Raw genomic sequence first — 15,103 nt, 5'->3', positions numbered from 1 at the left:
TACAGAACTGTAAGAAAAACTCAACTACTGTAGCTTACCATGATACTGCCTTTAATAATATAACTTTTACATTTGCAGAAATGTAATTAAAATCTCTGTAACTGCAGACTTCATATGAATAAAAGACATTAAGTGGTTCTTTTTAGTGTCTTCAGTGTACATAATTTGACAAAGAGATGAATCAATCTTTAGCACTGATGTGATTTTATAGGAAACACTAAATTGCACTGTCATTTTTTGTTCCAACACAATGACAGTAAAATTAGCTAGAAAGTATAGCAAACCAACTCACATTACAATCAATAGGATACTACAATGTTTTGAAGGTGATAAGCAGTGCAAGTTTTCACTAGTTGTTTGTCACCTATTTCACAGAACCTCATGTAGCACTTTTTAACATATTTAAAACATGTTGTCCTTTATGTCTCCAAAGCACTGTAACAAAAATAGTAACTAATCCACACAAAAGCTCTGTGAGGTAGGTAATGGTTTTTACTTCCATTTTATGAACGGTGAAGCTGAGGAAGGGAGAGTTTAACTATTGCCCAAGGCCGTAATGTCTGTGTTAGATAAATGATTTCAAATTGATGAATTATTCGCTCCAAACCCTAGTTAGTTTAGTAGACCATGCTGCACACGTAGGCCTAAATTTTCAAGTTTGGGTGCTTAACAATTGGCACCTAAATTCATAGTTAGGCTGCCAAATAAATGGCCTAATATTAGACCTTGTGGGTTCTCAGCACCTCTGAAAGTCAGGCCATTTATTTAGAGGCCTAAAGATGGATTTTAAATACCTAACATCTAGACTAGGGGCACTTTTTAAAGTGAGGCTAAGGTAGGCTACATGGCAGATCAGAATGTTTTGCTCTTCTCATTTGACATTGATGAACTAATGGAAGCAGCTTGCCTTCCTGGTGAAGCCTTTGAGTATCTGTAGCACCTCCGATGAAAGCCCCATTAATAAACACTCTTGGAACCTGTTAAGTATATGAAAATTACATTAGTTATTTTGTTGGAGGTAGGCTAAAAACCAAGTGTGGTCATGCATGCTGCCGCACTGCCATATAAATGTAGGAATGCTAAGCTTTTACATACTTGCTATTTGATGCACCATATTAATGGACAGTCTTACATTTCCATAATAACGTTCTATAAAAGGGGTCCTGAGATGCTTTATATTAAACAGAGGCATCACTGCACCTTCTCCTTAAAAGTAATATGTACTATTTGCATATAGGTTTAGAACATGCAGTGAAAAAACACTTGATTCAAATGAAGTTACAGGGAATTGTTACAAAGGCAGAATGTAATTCCCAAAGGTGCCAGGATACTGGGGCTAACACTTCTACCCAAGCAAAAAGTATCCCTGATGGATTTCAGTTTTGTGTCTTTGATGTGACCTTTGTGTAAAGTCTCATCTGAAAGACAGCAGGATCAGCAGTACAGTAACTATCATGACTCTCGAGTGGTACGTCAGCACCAGGAGGAATGTGAGATACCTTACAGAAGCTTTGCTACGGCTTCCTCAAACACCTTGTGTTTTACTTAGGAGCTCATATAAAGGTTCAACGCAGCTAGCATGCAAGATCTGATGAGGTCACAATTGGTGGACTATTGTTTCAGTGAATTAGCCCCCCTCTATTTTAGTTACTACATCTGAAAAGATGTACTCACCGTCCTGCCACCAGTCATTTGATGAAGAATGTCTTGAAACTGGCTTCCATTTTCATACATGTCTAGTTCTATTGCTGTGTAATTTACATTCATATCCTGGAACAGTTTCTTTGCCATTTTGCAGTAGCCACACGTTGTTTTAGAGAAAATCACTACACAGTTGTCCGAAATGGTTTCCTGTATTTTTTTTTTAAAAAGGTTGAGTCAATGTATTCTGCACATGGGTACTAATTAAATGAATTAATCACATTCTTAAAGAAAGTCTTAGACAAAAGCAATATGTTTTGTCTTTTCATTGTGGTAACAAATTCCAAAAGTTATAAGTAGGTGTTTCCAGTGGGGTCCCGCAAGGATTAGTTCTTGACCCTATGCTATTTAACATTTTTTATCCATGAGTTGGAAGAAAACAAAAGATCATTACTGATTAAGTTTGCAAGAGACACAAAGATTAGGGAAGTGGTAAATAATGAAGAGGATAGATTACTGTTAAAGAGTGATCACGATCACTCTGTAAGCTGGATACAAGCAAACAATATGTGTTTTTAAATGGCCAAATGTGAAGTTTGTATCTAGAAACAAAGAATGTAGGCTATAGTTACAGTACGGGGGACCCTATCCTGGGAAGAAGAAAGTCTGAAAAGGATTGGGGTGAGGGGAGAGTCATGGTGGTGGAGGATAATCAGCTCAACACAGGCTCCGAGTGAGACACTATGGCCAAAAGGGCTAATACAATTCTTGGATGTATAATCAGGGGAATAGTGAATAGGAGTAGAGGTGTTATTTTACCTCTGTAAGGCATACATTTTAACAGCGAGGGCAATTAACCACTGAAACTATTTATCAAGGGCTGTGGTAGTTTCTCCATCACTGGATACCCTTCTAAAAGTTCAAACAAGAATTTAATTCAGGGACATTGTATGGCCTGTGTTATGCAGGAGATCAATCTAACTCAGTGGTCCCCAACGCGGTGCCCGCGGGCACCATGGTGCCCACCGGGTCATCTAAGTGCGCCTGTGTACTGGCTGGCGGACAAGCATCTGCCGAAATGCTGCCAAAAAACGGCATCATCAAGAGATGTCGCCACTGAAATGCCACCAAAAAGCGGCATCGCCGCCGAAATGCCGCTGATTTTCGGCAGCATTTCGGCGGCGACGCCTCTTGACATTGCTGCTTCTCTGTGCCATTTCGGCAGATGCTTGTCCACCAGCCAGTACACGGGCGCACTTAGATGACAGTCCTCAGTGGCTCGTCGTCCGGCGCCCGCCACCCGGAAAAGGTTGGGGACCACTGCTCTAACTGTTCACAATGGCCCCTTCTGGCCTTATAACCCATGAAGCAGGACTGGCTGGGCAAGAAGACTAGTACAGGGAGCTGGAGGGGAAACTAGGACTGGCTGGACAAGGAGAATGGGACTTGGATGACAAGCCTGAGGAGTGGAGACTGGGTAGGTGACAAGAAAGGGACCGGGATGAGAAGCCAGGAGTGTGGAAGAGAGAGGACTGGCACAGGGACAAGTTGTAGAGGATGGGTGAGAACGGGCTCCCACTTGAGCGGGGTAATGGACAGAAGAGTCTGAGACCACTATAGCACACTATCCTCCCAAACACACTCAAAAGTTAGAGGGACAGGCCACCTTAATACTGAAATTTCCTGACTTGAGTTCTTGATTTTGTAACCTTAATAACATAATAACTTTTAACATAATGTGCATGTGTAATTTTATATTGTTTGGGTGATAAAATGCACGGGTAGTCCAAGGAAAACACCTCTAAAGAGATCAGAAGACAGAATATAGACAAGGCATGATAAACCTCAGGGAACAGAACATTGTAGGGGGCTGGCATGACAGGATGGACCTTTCCAAGAATCCCCCAAAATATAACAGAGCTGTGGGTAACATGGCTGTGATAAGTCATCTAAAGGTAAAAATGATGCAGGTCTGACAGGCTGTGTAGTCAAAAGATGAATGTGGAAAAAAGGATAAAGTTCTTTCTAGAAATATAAGACTATTACTTTACTGGAGCTGAACCTGAGATATTTTCTAGCTCTCATTGCTTAATGAATTGGTTTCATTGGATTTAACCCTCCCCTCCTCCAAGACATCACCATTTAATAATGACACCAGTGGTGAACTTAACTGATTTATATGGGACACTGTGAAAGTATAAGGGTTTGCCCACATGGATTAGATTGCAGAACTGGAGTTCAAACGTATAATACATTATTTACTGGACTAAATTTACAGATCAGATTCTGTAGCCTGATGTAATAAAAAAAGCAATCCTTGTACTGATTAGAAAAAATAAAGGAAGTTAGTAAATTATGATCCCTTTTTCAAAGGCTAGAAATAATAATTCTTTCTGAATAATAAATGACCCCTTTATTTACCTGGATCTTGTTCTCAGTAGCAGCATTAGACAATCCCATTGAAGTAGATGGACTATTTCCCATTCTAAAAATAAAAATGTTAGATAGATAAAACCTCTTTTTGAAAAACAGTCATTCATTTTTATGGTTCTCAAGTTATTTTAAATATGATACTAAGGCTTTCTGTCAAAACAACTTCACTACCCCCACCCGATTTTTTACGTATCGGCAAAGTGCCCAGAACAGAGACAGTTTGACATCACAAATCCACTGGTATCCCACGATTTTGTCTCCGCAGGTTTGGCATTGCACAGCAGTCATTAGTTTGAAGTGAATTACAGAAACATTCCTTTTTAAAATGCCACCTAACAAAGGAATTAGCTACATGAATATGTTTTGCTTCTTTAATTATGCTGGTGTAATTAAAGTGGCAAACCCACCCTAGCCAGGATTCAGTTGCAGTGGTCCAAAGGTACCTGCACCGGCGAAGCTTATTCCGGTTTGCCTGCTAGAGTTTACGGGGTGTAACTTTATCCTTAACACAACGACAACACTCGCTCTCCCTCCCCCAGTTTACTATACCAGTGTAACTCTCCCAGTCCTAGGGGACCAGACCGGTAATGGTGTGGGGGGCTCTGTCCCCCGTTTGCCTTGGGCTCGGCTGATGCATCTGCCCGGATGCGGCGGCGGCGCCGCTGAGAGCGCTGGGGCAGGCAGACCCCGTGGGCGGCGGGCAGCCGGCGGCCGGCAGGCTCAGCCGGCTTGGCTCGCTCCCTGCCGGGCTAGGCGTGCCCAGCACAGGGGCGCACACCCTGAGCGGGGCTCGGCCCCAGCGCACGGCCCGCCCTGCTCCGATGGGCGCAGGCCGGAACCCCCGCTCGGCAGCGGCACGGGGTCGGTGGCAGTGGGGCAGCCCCGCAGCGGCCACGGAGCAAGCGGGAGACCCCACCGGGGGGAGAGGCCGATGCAGGCGGGGCCAGACCCGCCCTTCCCCGGGGCCCCAGGTGGGTGCGAGGTCGCAGCTCCAGGGCGACCCCGCCGCACGGACCTGAGCCGGCTGCCGGCGGCGCGCAGGGCTCCCCACAAGGCCACCATGGGCTCGCCGGGCCGGGGGAGGAGCCCGGCCAGCTCCTGCGCCAGCCGGGCTGCCCGCCGCGCTGCCTGCCCGCGTGCGTCCCTCCCTCCGCGGAGCCCAGGGACCGCCCCCCCCCGCGCTGGCCCGGGAGAGCCGTCCCTGCTCCGCTCCCCCACTCGCCTTCATCCACAGCCCGACCCCCCGCACCGCCACACACATGACCCCCGCCCTCTCCCTCCGCGGCCACGGTACCTGAGCCGCCTTCTGCTACTGCATTAAGCAATGGGCGGCACATCTGTCAGCCGGTGGTTGCGTGCTCCTGTCCCCTGCGGGAGAGGTGGGCACAGTGCAGTGGCTTGTTTGGGGAGAGGTTAGTTAGGTGCTAACGCCACATTCTTATGTATTGGTGTCAGAGAAGGCAAGGTCAAAGAAACGCCTTGGCACAGGGAGCAGAAGGTGGTGAGGTTTGTGATTGTTCTTGGGTGAGTTTATGCCAGCAATGCCCCTCTGCCATGTACATTGTCCCATGCAATTAGTTGGTTCCTGGGTCCAGTGGTCCCTCCAGGTAGACTGGAGGAGGGGCCTTTAGAAGTGAGCGGGCTTTAGGCCATGTACATTGGCCAAACCGGGCAGTCTAGGCAAAACAATAAATGGACACAAATCAGACATCAAGAATTGTAACATTCAAAAACTAGAAGGAGAGCACTTCAGTCTCCCTGGACACTCAATAACAGACTTAAAAGTAAAAACGAGGAGTACTTGTGGCACCTTAGAAACTAACAAATGTAGTTGGGCATAAGTTTTCATGGGCTAGAATCCACTTCATGAGATGCATGGAGTGGAAGGAAATACAGTAGGAAGATATATATATATATATATATATATATAGAACATGAAAAGATGGGGGTTGCCTTACTAATTCTAATGAGTATCAGAGGGGTAGCCGTGTTAGTCTGGATCTGTAAAAGCAGCAAAGAATCCTGTGGCACCTTATAGACTAACAGACGTTTTGCAGCATGAGCTTTCGTGGGTGAATACCCACTTCATCGGATACAAGACTAATTCTAATGAGGCAATTCAATTAAATTGGGCTATTATCAACAGGAGGAAGAATCACTTTTGTAGTGGTAATCAGGGTGGCCCATTTCAAACAGTTGACAAGAAGGTGTGAGTAACAGTAGGGGAAAATTAGCATGGGGAAATTAGTTTCTATTTCTTGTAATGATCCATCCACTCCCAGTCTTTGTTCAGGCCTAATTTGATGATGTACAGTTTTCTAATTAATTCTAGTTCTGCAGTTTCTCATTGGAGTCTATTTTTGAAGTTTTTTTGTAGAAAAATGTCCACTTTTAGGTCTGTTATTGAGTGTCCAGGGAGGCAGAAGTGTTAAAAGTGGCAATTCTTCAACAACAAAAAACTTCAAAAACAGACCTCAATGAGAAACTGCAGAACTGGAATTAATTTGCAAACTGGACACCATCAAATTAGGCCTGAATAAATATTGGGAGTGGATGGGTCACTACAAAGAGTGGATGGGTCACTACAAATCTTCCCTCTGTTGATACTCACACCTTCTTGTCAACTGTTGGGAATGGGCGATGTCCACCCATATTGCATTGGCCTCGTTAACACTACAAAAGTAATTTCCCCCTCTGTTGATATTCATCCCTTCTTGTCAGCTGTTGAGAATAGGCCATTTCTACCTTAATTGAATTGGCCTCATTAGCACTGACCCCCCCCCCCCACTTGATAAGGCAACTCCAATCTTTTCATGTGCTGTAATATATATACTGCTTACTGTATTTTTCACTCCATGCATTTGATGAAGTGGGTTTTAGCCCACGAAAGCTTATACCCAAATAAATTTGTTAGTCTCTAAAGTGCCACAAGGACTCTTGTTTTTGCTAATACTGACTAACATGGCTACCACTCTGAAACCTGTCTTAGGGTTGGTTTACACTACACAGCTAGGTCCACATAAGGCAGTTTACCTCAACCTAATTATGTCTTAATTACAGCCTTCTTCCTGCTGGTGTAAGTGCCTACTACACCATCATAATAACTCCACTGCCACCAGAGGTATTAGGATTTTATCCCTGTAGTTAGGTGTATCACTGTAGACACTGCATCCCTTTAATTGGCTGTTGACTGTCTTGTTAATTTCAGGGCAGGAGTCCTGAAATTGACAAGATAGCCAGGCAACTAGAGCCCAGCTGCCCCCTGCTCCTGTGGAGAGCTGGGTGGCTGGACCCTGCTCTCAGCTGAGAACCAGGGTAAGAAGCCCACACAGCTTCCCCCCACCCTTCCTCACTTCCAGCTAGAACCAAGTGTGAGAAGCTGGGCAGGGGGACTGAGGAGCTAGGGTAGCTGGACCCTACTCCCTGAAGGTGAGAAGCCCCAGGTGGCTTCCCCTGGCTTCTAGTGAGGAATGGGAGGGGAGAAGCCCTAGGGGAAGGCTCCTGGCAGGGAATGGGAAGAGGAGAAGTCCTGGCCATGCAACTCCTGGCCAGGAACAGGGAGCAGAGGGAGGAGGCAGCCGCCCAGGAGCCTGTGGGGCAGCCAGGCACCTGGCAGGGAGGTCCCAGAAGAGCCAAGAGATCTCTCAGCACCTTGCACTGCCCCTCTTAGGTTGGTGGAAGCATTCCCTGTGAGAGCACACAGGGTAGTGTTAACATACACCACCACTGTCATTATTGTGGTGACTGTAAGCTGACCTAATATAAGTCAACTCAAGTTTCTAGTATAGACAGCCTGAGGCTGGTAAAGGTCTGTTTCTTGCATGCTGAAGTTTTACTTGTGTTATTTATAGAGAGTTCCATTGTGCCACAAGAGCAAGTTGTCAGCACTCTTCTCCCTGGAGCTGAAGGGGTCTTTTAGATATTCTGGGCTCAGGCCCTGTCGTGCCTTGAAGATCAGGCCTTGAACTTTATTTGGTCTTCTATGGGAAGCCAATTTAGAGAGGAGAGGAGAGGTATGAGGTGCTTGCAGCAGCCTATCTTGCTGAGGAGACATGGTGCAGTAGTGTATACTAGTTGGAGTTTTCTGAGTGCTGAAGACTTCACGTCCAGGTTTATCACATTGCTGTAGTTCAGCTGAGAGGTGATGAAGGCATGAATAACTGAGGCCAAGTCATTGTTGACCAACATGGGACGGTATCTTTTAGCCAATTGGAGATGATAGAATGAGTCACTCTCAGATACTTCTGTGTGAGAGCTTAGCATCAACAAGGAATCCAAGAGTACTTCTTAACTACAGACTGAATTGAGCAATTTTGGGTGTGTATCTTCAGCCAAAGGAGACTGCATGGTGTCTGCAGACTTTTCAAAGGGCTTTCCTCTGGCCACCAGCATCATCTCTTCCTTGCTCAGGTTCAGCTAAGCTTCTCCCAGCTGTTCATCCATGAGCTGGTCTCATCTGAGCACTGGGCCAGCTTGATGGCAGTGGTGTGGTCATATATGGTGAAGGATAGGTAGAGCTGTGTGTCATCTGCCTATTGGTGGCACTTGAGTTCATGTTGTCTGACCAGTTTGTCTTTGTTTAGAATCCCAAGGTCATACAGGTCAATTTCAGAGCTGAGAAAAGAAGCCAAGAGTACTGCTTCCTATTCCTGCCAGCCAACCACTGGGAAACACTAGACCAGGTTGCTCATACTGCTCCTTTGTCAGCTCTCCATCTCATTTTAAATCTCCATTGCAAAGTAAACTTTTCTCCTTTTCTTTCTTGCTCTTCTATTACTTATCTGTGTAATTGTATTACAATGCAACTTCAAATATACAAACAAAATCTTCCTGTTATATGAAACAGTCATGAAAAATCCATACATTACCTGAATCCTCAATTATCTGAACATGTTCGATATCCCTCATGACATTTGGATAATCAAGGTTGTACAATATTTATCTCTGAAAAGCATTTCAAGATACAGTCTGTATCTTCTATGAAAGAGGCTATAGAAAATAAAACTTCATTGTATTGCACATTTCCCTGCGGCCACTGCCCAGGAAACTGTTATGGGGGGAAGGAAAGCATCAACCCCCTCCTCCCTGTTGCTCCCGCATGCGCTGCCTCCCTAGAGACACAGGTGGGACACAACACTTAAGGAACCAGGTGAGGGGCGGGTGAGGAGGTGGGTGGGCCACAAGGCGAGCAGTAGGCGGGGGGTGGGGTGAGGAAGCGAGTGGTAGGCGCAGGAGTAAGGAGGTGAGTGGCGAGCCAGCAGCAGAGGAGTGGGGGGATCTGGTTGCGAGCAGGGGAGTGAGGAGGTGAGTGGAGGGGGAGCTGGTGAGGAGGCAAGAGGCGAGTGGTGGGGGAATAAGGAGGTGAGCGGCAAGTCAGCAGCAGGGTGAGGAGGTGGGCGGGGGAGTCTGGCTGCTAGCGGGGGAGTGAGGAGATGAGCGGTGAGCCACCCAGCTAGCGGGGGTTCTCATGATGGGCGGAGGATTGGCTGTGGCAGGGGAGTGAGGAGGAAAGTGGCAGACGCATGGGAGGCTAGCCCCCAGACTCCACCCGTTCTGCTACCGCCAGACAGCCAGAACCCCAAGATCTCCTGCTCCCCATGTGTCTGGAGCCACAAGCCCCCAGCCCTGAGCTCCCCGCCTCAGCCGGAGGAGCACCAATCTGGCTAAAGCACTGAGACCTTCCCCCGCACACACACACACACCTGCCTAGAGGAGCCGCATGCCAGCCTCAGCCATGGCTGCCTTCCCCTCCCCACCAGAACCCAAGCCACCCAGATATGTTTTTCATTATTATTTGGACTTCTATTATAGCAAAGCATTTTTAAATTTACTTCAGAATTGTTATACAGACAACCACTTTTACCTAAAAAGCAAAAGAAACAATAATAAAAAAAAGACAAGAATGTGCACAGCACCTTATTTGTGTTTCTATTCTGTTAGGTCCAGTAAAGAATAGAGGTAACTGTGCGTTATTTTTATTATTGAGTCTGCAAAAAAAAACAAAAAACCCAAACCTTACATAAATAAATTACAATGATTTGGATGTATATATTACTTTATTAACTTTAGGAAAATAAATAATTGTAGGGAAAAATGTCAGTGTGGCCACCAGCAAGAGTTGGTGGCCGCATTCTGAGGCCACCAAAAAATGTGTTGCAAGAACCCCTAGTGGCCTATATAGAGGTCTCTAGAGGCAGTGGACTTTGATATGTCTTTTGGGGTATTATATTTGGGATTATATAATATACCAGTTAAGCAAACGTTTTTACTAATGTTGAGTGAAACATTCAACATCATATTCTCTAAATCTTAACATGTTTTTCTTTGTTTTAGAATTCCAAGTATTGTGCAATAATACAAGCTATAAGGTGGTGGTCTGCTATACACACATGCCTCATCTATGTCATAAAGTGTCCTTCAGTATACTAGTACTGGAACGTTGGAGATCTCTGGCCAAATGTCCCATTGGATAGCTATACTTGTAGGCCCTCTGAGCCTGCCAATCAGGTTCTATACTAGGAACCCTATTGAATTATTGAATTGAATATCTAATACATTGTCATTGTAGATCAGGGGGTCAGCAAACTTTGGCTCCTGGCCCATCAGGGTAAGCTGCTAGTGGGCCTAGACGTTTTGTTTACCTGGAGCATTCTCAGGCATGAAGCCCCACAGCTCCCACTGGCCACAGTTCGCCATTCCCAGCCAATGGGAGTTGCGGGAAGTGGCAGCCAGCATGTACCTCAGGCCACGCCGCTTCCCACAGTTCCTATTGGCTGGGAATGGCAAACTGGGAGCTGAGGGGCTCTGTGCCTGTGGACGCTCCAGGTAAACAAAACATCCTGGCCCACCAGCGGCTTGCCCTGATGGGCCAGGAGCCAAAGTTTGCCGACCCCTGCTATATTTTAAAAGTTGGCATCACAAGAAACACTCAAAAGTTTTGCTAAAATTATTTTAATGTAATCTAACGAAAAACCTGTTGTTCTTATAATAACTGAAGAAACATGTATTTACCTTCAAAATTACAGTCAATGTTTTAAATATCTATTTACTGATTTTAAAGTCTCATATTGGCCTAAGGTACTTATTTAAAAATCTTAAAGTCCTTCAAAGTCCGAATTGGTCTCCAATTCACCAGACAGTTCATTAAACTCAGCTTCATCATAGTTGCACCTGCATTGTCATTGTAGATGTCGGCAGTGTCATCTTCAGACTCAGATTCCTTCTCATTATCAGCCTCTGTTGTGTCATCATCAAATATCGCATCGTCCTCTGACCCCTCGAGCGCATTGCTGATACAGCATTTCCGAAATGATTTTTCTATCGTTTCTGAGGGAATGGACTCCCACACGTCCCTGACCCACTAGGCGACCAGATTGATTTCAGGCTTCATAAGATTCCTGCCTTTTATCAACTTTGCCATGCCTGAGCACATCCATTCTGACCACATTTTGCGTAGCCTGTCTTTAAAGGGTTTGTTCAGGCAGACATCAAGTTGTTCTAGAACTGAAGTTAAGCCTTCAGGTATTACAGCCAAAGTCGTTCTCATATTTTTGGCAACATTTTTCACCTCTTCGGTCTTGTGTGCCCTGAACAGGGCCCAAACGAGCATAGCCGGTTTCTTGAAAAGTGCTCCTGGTCTCTTATTCCACATTCTTCCAGCCATTCAATAGTCCCACTTTCATCCATCCATCCCTTTCCGTGTGCACATACGATGACACCAGCAGGAAATTTCATGTTTTTAGGCAAGGTTTTTCTTTTAAAAATAGCAACAGGAGGGAGCTTTGATCCATTGGCCAAACACGATAAAACCACCCTAAAATTGATTTTTTTTCATGGCCAGTGGTTTTAATTAAAACAATTTTTTCACCAACACCGGTTACCGTTCTGTTGCTCAGGAGATCGAATGTCATTGGTGTTTCGTCCTTATTGCCTATTTGAGACAGCTCAAATACATATTCTTTTCGATGTTTTACAACAGGCCTTTGGAAAGATTCGATTTTTTTTCTTCCAGATCTCTCGGCAGCTTTTGCACTATCTTTGTTCGCTGACAGAGACTATGACGGTTCATGAAGCGAGTACACCAACCCACTGATGTGACAAATATTGATGGCTTTACTGACTTGTATTTGTTGTCTTTCAACATTTGCAGAGCATGCAGACGAATAATTCCAGTTCTAGTGACGACATACCCCTTTTGTCGACATTCAACAACCCAATCATTGAGATCTTTCTCCAGCTTAGGAAATGAAGCGCACCTCATTGGACATTTTTTCTTGCCTCTTGGCATGTCTTTTAATGTTTTATTTTTTTGCCATTCTCTTACTTGCGTCTCATTGATACAGAATTCAAAAGCAGCAGCGCAATTATTATTTGATTCTGCATATTCAACAACTTTAAGTTTGAACACTGCTTGATAAGCAGACCGTTTTCTTTTGATTTCACCATCCATTTTAAATACTAGTATGAAAATCTTAGAAAATAATAATTTAGTTATAGATTTTGTAGGACTTTATATAGGAATGTCACCTGCTTTATCACTGTCAAATTATTATTGTTCTTTATATCAAAGCAGCCCTGTAGATTGGCATGTCTGTGGCAATAACAGGCTATTTAAATTTTATTACAGATTCCATCGATTCTGCACATTATATTTTCAGATTGGCTTGAGACTTACAAGGTCCATTGGTAGAAATGCATGAAGAGATTAAATTACAGAGTAGCAGACTGACACCAGTGCCATAGTACTATTGTTCATTGTATTTTTCTGATTAGCTTGCAAGGTGTAGCATTTTGTGAAATGAATGTGTCAAATGTCATGTAGATCTCCCCATCACTGCTCTTTGGCTTGAAATGAATGCTAAGTCTAGTCCACTAAACAAAGCCTTTGCAACTTTAAACAGCTGCAGTACTGACATCAGTACATTATTTTACAATCAATAAAAGTACGCGCTATAAAAATAATTATAATATAGTCCTGTAGTAGAACAGTACTAGGAAAAGCAAACAGCTAGTACTAGGAAAATTGAACTTTAGGGAAGTACGTGTTTTTAAGTGCTTTGTTTACATGGACATGAACGAGAAAAATTATATCATCGATATCCATATGTTTTATTTATATTCATACTTCTTTTATCTCAATTATAACATAACAAATATACAATTTAAGTAAAAATAAAATTTTAGCAAATTTTTAAAGCAGCAAATCCAGAATCAACGTTCCATCATCAGCGATCTACAACAGGGATCCGTTTATGAAAGGGTCATACAATTTTTGCCATTTTTACCTATCCATCTTGGGGAGTTAGCTTATAAACGAATGGGCTAATGAACGAGTATATATGGTACTTTTTCATTCATCAGAACTATGATGATTGTGGACAGTGGATAAAGGAAGATTCTACATACAGACTAGAGATGTGCCATACAGATCCACATATATTCTAGGTATACTTTGTACTGGCAAATCTATGTATGAGCCTGCCTGGCGAGTAACACAGTTTGAAGCCAGTGTGTTTCAAAAAGTGTTCTTTTGGATGGGACATAAAACTAAGATCCTGGCCATTTGCATACACTAAAAGTTCCACTGCAGTTTTTTGCAAGAGGAAGTGCTTTAGTTCCAGTGATATGAGCAAATTCCAATTTAGGCAATTAAATTCTGCCTACCTAAAATTATCTTAATGTTAGTTCTTCACCTCCTAAATAGTTATGCACTGTTGTATTATGCAAGTTAAACTGTTGCTTCAGTGTACTTCAAAGTTCATAGCATTTTGGTAGATAATGTAATTATATTACTGTGTATTATAGCAGGGGTTCTCACCCGTTCTTCCCGAGGCCCTCCTCTGTCACAATAACTGTGTTTCTTCATATAAAAGCTAGGGCCAGCATTAGGGGGTAGCAATCAGGGCAATTGCCCTGGGTCCCCTGCCACACAGGGCCCAACAAAGCTAAGTTGCTCAGGCTTTGGTGTCAGCCTCAGGTGGTGGTGCTTGGGGCCCTGGGCTTCGGCCCCATGAGGTGGGGCTTCATCTTTCTGCCCTGGACCCCAGCAAGTCTAATGCTAGCCCTGCTTGGCAGCCCTCCTAAAATGGTTAGTGGCCCCCCCAGTGGGACCTGGACCCCTGGTTGATAAACACTGTATCATAGTATATTCATATGTTACATTATGATATATGTGTGATTCATTATGTGTATGTAATCTATATTAAATATGCTGCATAGTTTTTTGTTATAACATGAATGATATTTCTAGCATCTAGCTCAGTGGTTTGAGCATTAGACTGCTAAACCCAGGGTTGTGAGTTCAATCCTTGAGGGGGCCACTTAGGGATCTGGGGAAAAAATTGGTCCTGCTAGTGAAGGCAGGGGGCTGGACTCGATGACCTTTCGAGGTCCCTTCCAGTTCTAGGAGATTGGTATATCTCCAGTTATTACCTTTATCTCAGAACAAGAAATGCCGTGAAAGACTGCCTGTTTCTCTGCATCTCACCAAGCTCACGGTATGCTAATTTGAATTCTGTGGGTCTCTTTCATTTTGTTCCTGCTGGTCTTGAAAAATGTTAAGGGCCCTCAAAGCATTCAGGATTTGAATGTCAGCTATTGAACTGTCCTGTAGGCCTAACAATTCAGTGTAATATTATTCCTGAGGAGGTGACAGAATCTCACTTTCAGGTGTCATTCTAAAACATAAAGGATTTCCAGTATGTATAGACTTGAATGGATGAAATTGTACTCTGCAATCATGAGAAAACAGATAAATGTGCCAGAGGAGATCTGCTACCACTTCAACTGCTTAATTTCCTCAAGATGTAAACCCAGTGTAACAAGTGAAACATAACATGATTTTTTTTTTTTTTAGTAGTGGCAGTAAATACATGAGTGTGATGTTTGCTTGAAGTTTTGTTACTGTTGTTATTATGGTATGTTTCCAGATACCAAGAGAAAATAAATATTAATCCTTCTCCCACTATTATAATGATGCTGTGGTATTTGACATTTTAACATTTTGTTTTGTACAGCATTAGTTGTGATG

General features: G+C 43.8%; 1 protein-coding gene across 4 annotated transcripts; it reads right to left on the bottom strand.

Moving 5' to 3' along the window:
• Window positions 1–28: 28 nt before the first annotated feature.
• On the bottom strand, window positions 29–5,454 carry GLRX2 (glutaredoxin 2). Of its 4 annotated transcripts, none has more exons than XM_045026045.1 (4): window positions 5,369–5,454; window positions 4,063–4,126; window positions 1,675–1,851; window positions 29–977 (listed from the first exon to the last, which is right to left on the bottom strand). In XM_045026045.1, the coding sequence occupies exons 2-4, from the start codon at window positions 4,123–4,125 to the stop codon at window positions 831–833; spliced, it is 387 nt and encodes a 128-aa protein (XP_044881980.1). In that variant the 5' UTR covers window position 4,126; window positions 5,369–5,454; the 3' UTR covers window positions 29–830. The 4 variants fall into 4 exon arrangements, with proteins under 4 accessions (XP_044881980.1, XP_044881977.1, XP_044881978.1 ...); XM_045026042.1 differs by lacking the exon at window positions 5,369–5,454 and adding an exon at window positions 5,090–5,217; XM_045026043.1 differs by lacking the exon at window positions 5,369–5,454 and adding an exon at window positions 4,624–4,825.
• Between the last annotated feature and the right edge of the window lie 9,649 nt (window positions 5,455–15,103).

This window comes from Mauremys mutica, chromosome 8, assembly GCF_020497125.1.
Source record: "Mauremys mutica isolate MM-2020 ecotype Southern chromosome 8, ASM2049712v1, whole genome shotgun sequence".
Classification (NCBI taxonomy): Eukaryota; Metazoa; Chordata; order Testudines; family Geoemydidae; genus Mauremys; species Mauremys mutica.
The sequence above is the reverse complement of the archived record's forward strand: the minus strand, read 5'-3'. Positions and strand labels throughout refer to the sequence as shown.

What these genes read in the sequence shown, in the direction of transcription:
- GLRX2 (XM_045026042.1), bottom strand. Translation starts at nt 5,136, where the DNA reads ATGGTGGCCTTGTGGGGAGCCCTGCGCGCCGCCGGCAGCCGGCTCAG. An exon ending in GCCGCCGGCAGCCGGCTCAG is followed by an intron (nt 4,127 to 5,089) that starts GTCCGTGCGGCG and finishes TTTTATTTTTAG; the next exon opens with AATGGGAAATAGTCCATCTA. An exon ending in CTACTGAGAACAAGATCCAG is followed by an intron (nt 1,852 to 4,062) that starts GTAAATAAAGGG and finishes AAAAAAATACAG; the next exon opens with GAAACCATTTCGGACAACTG.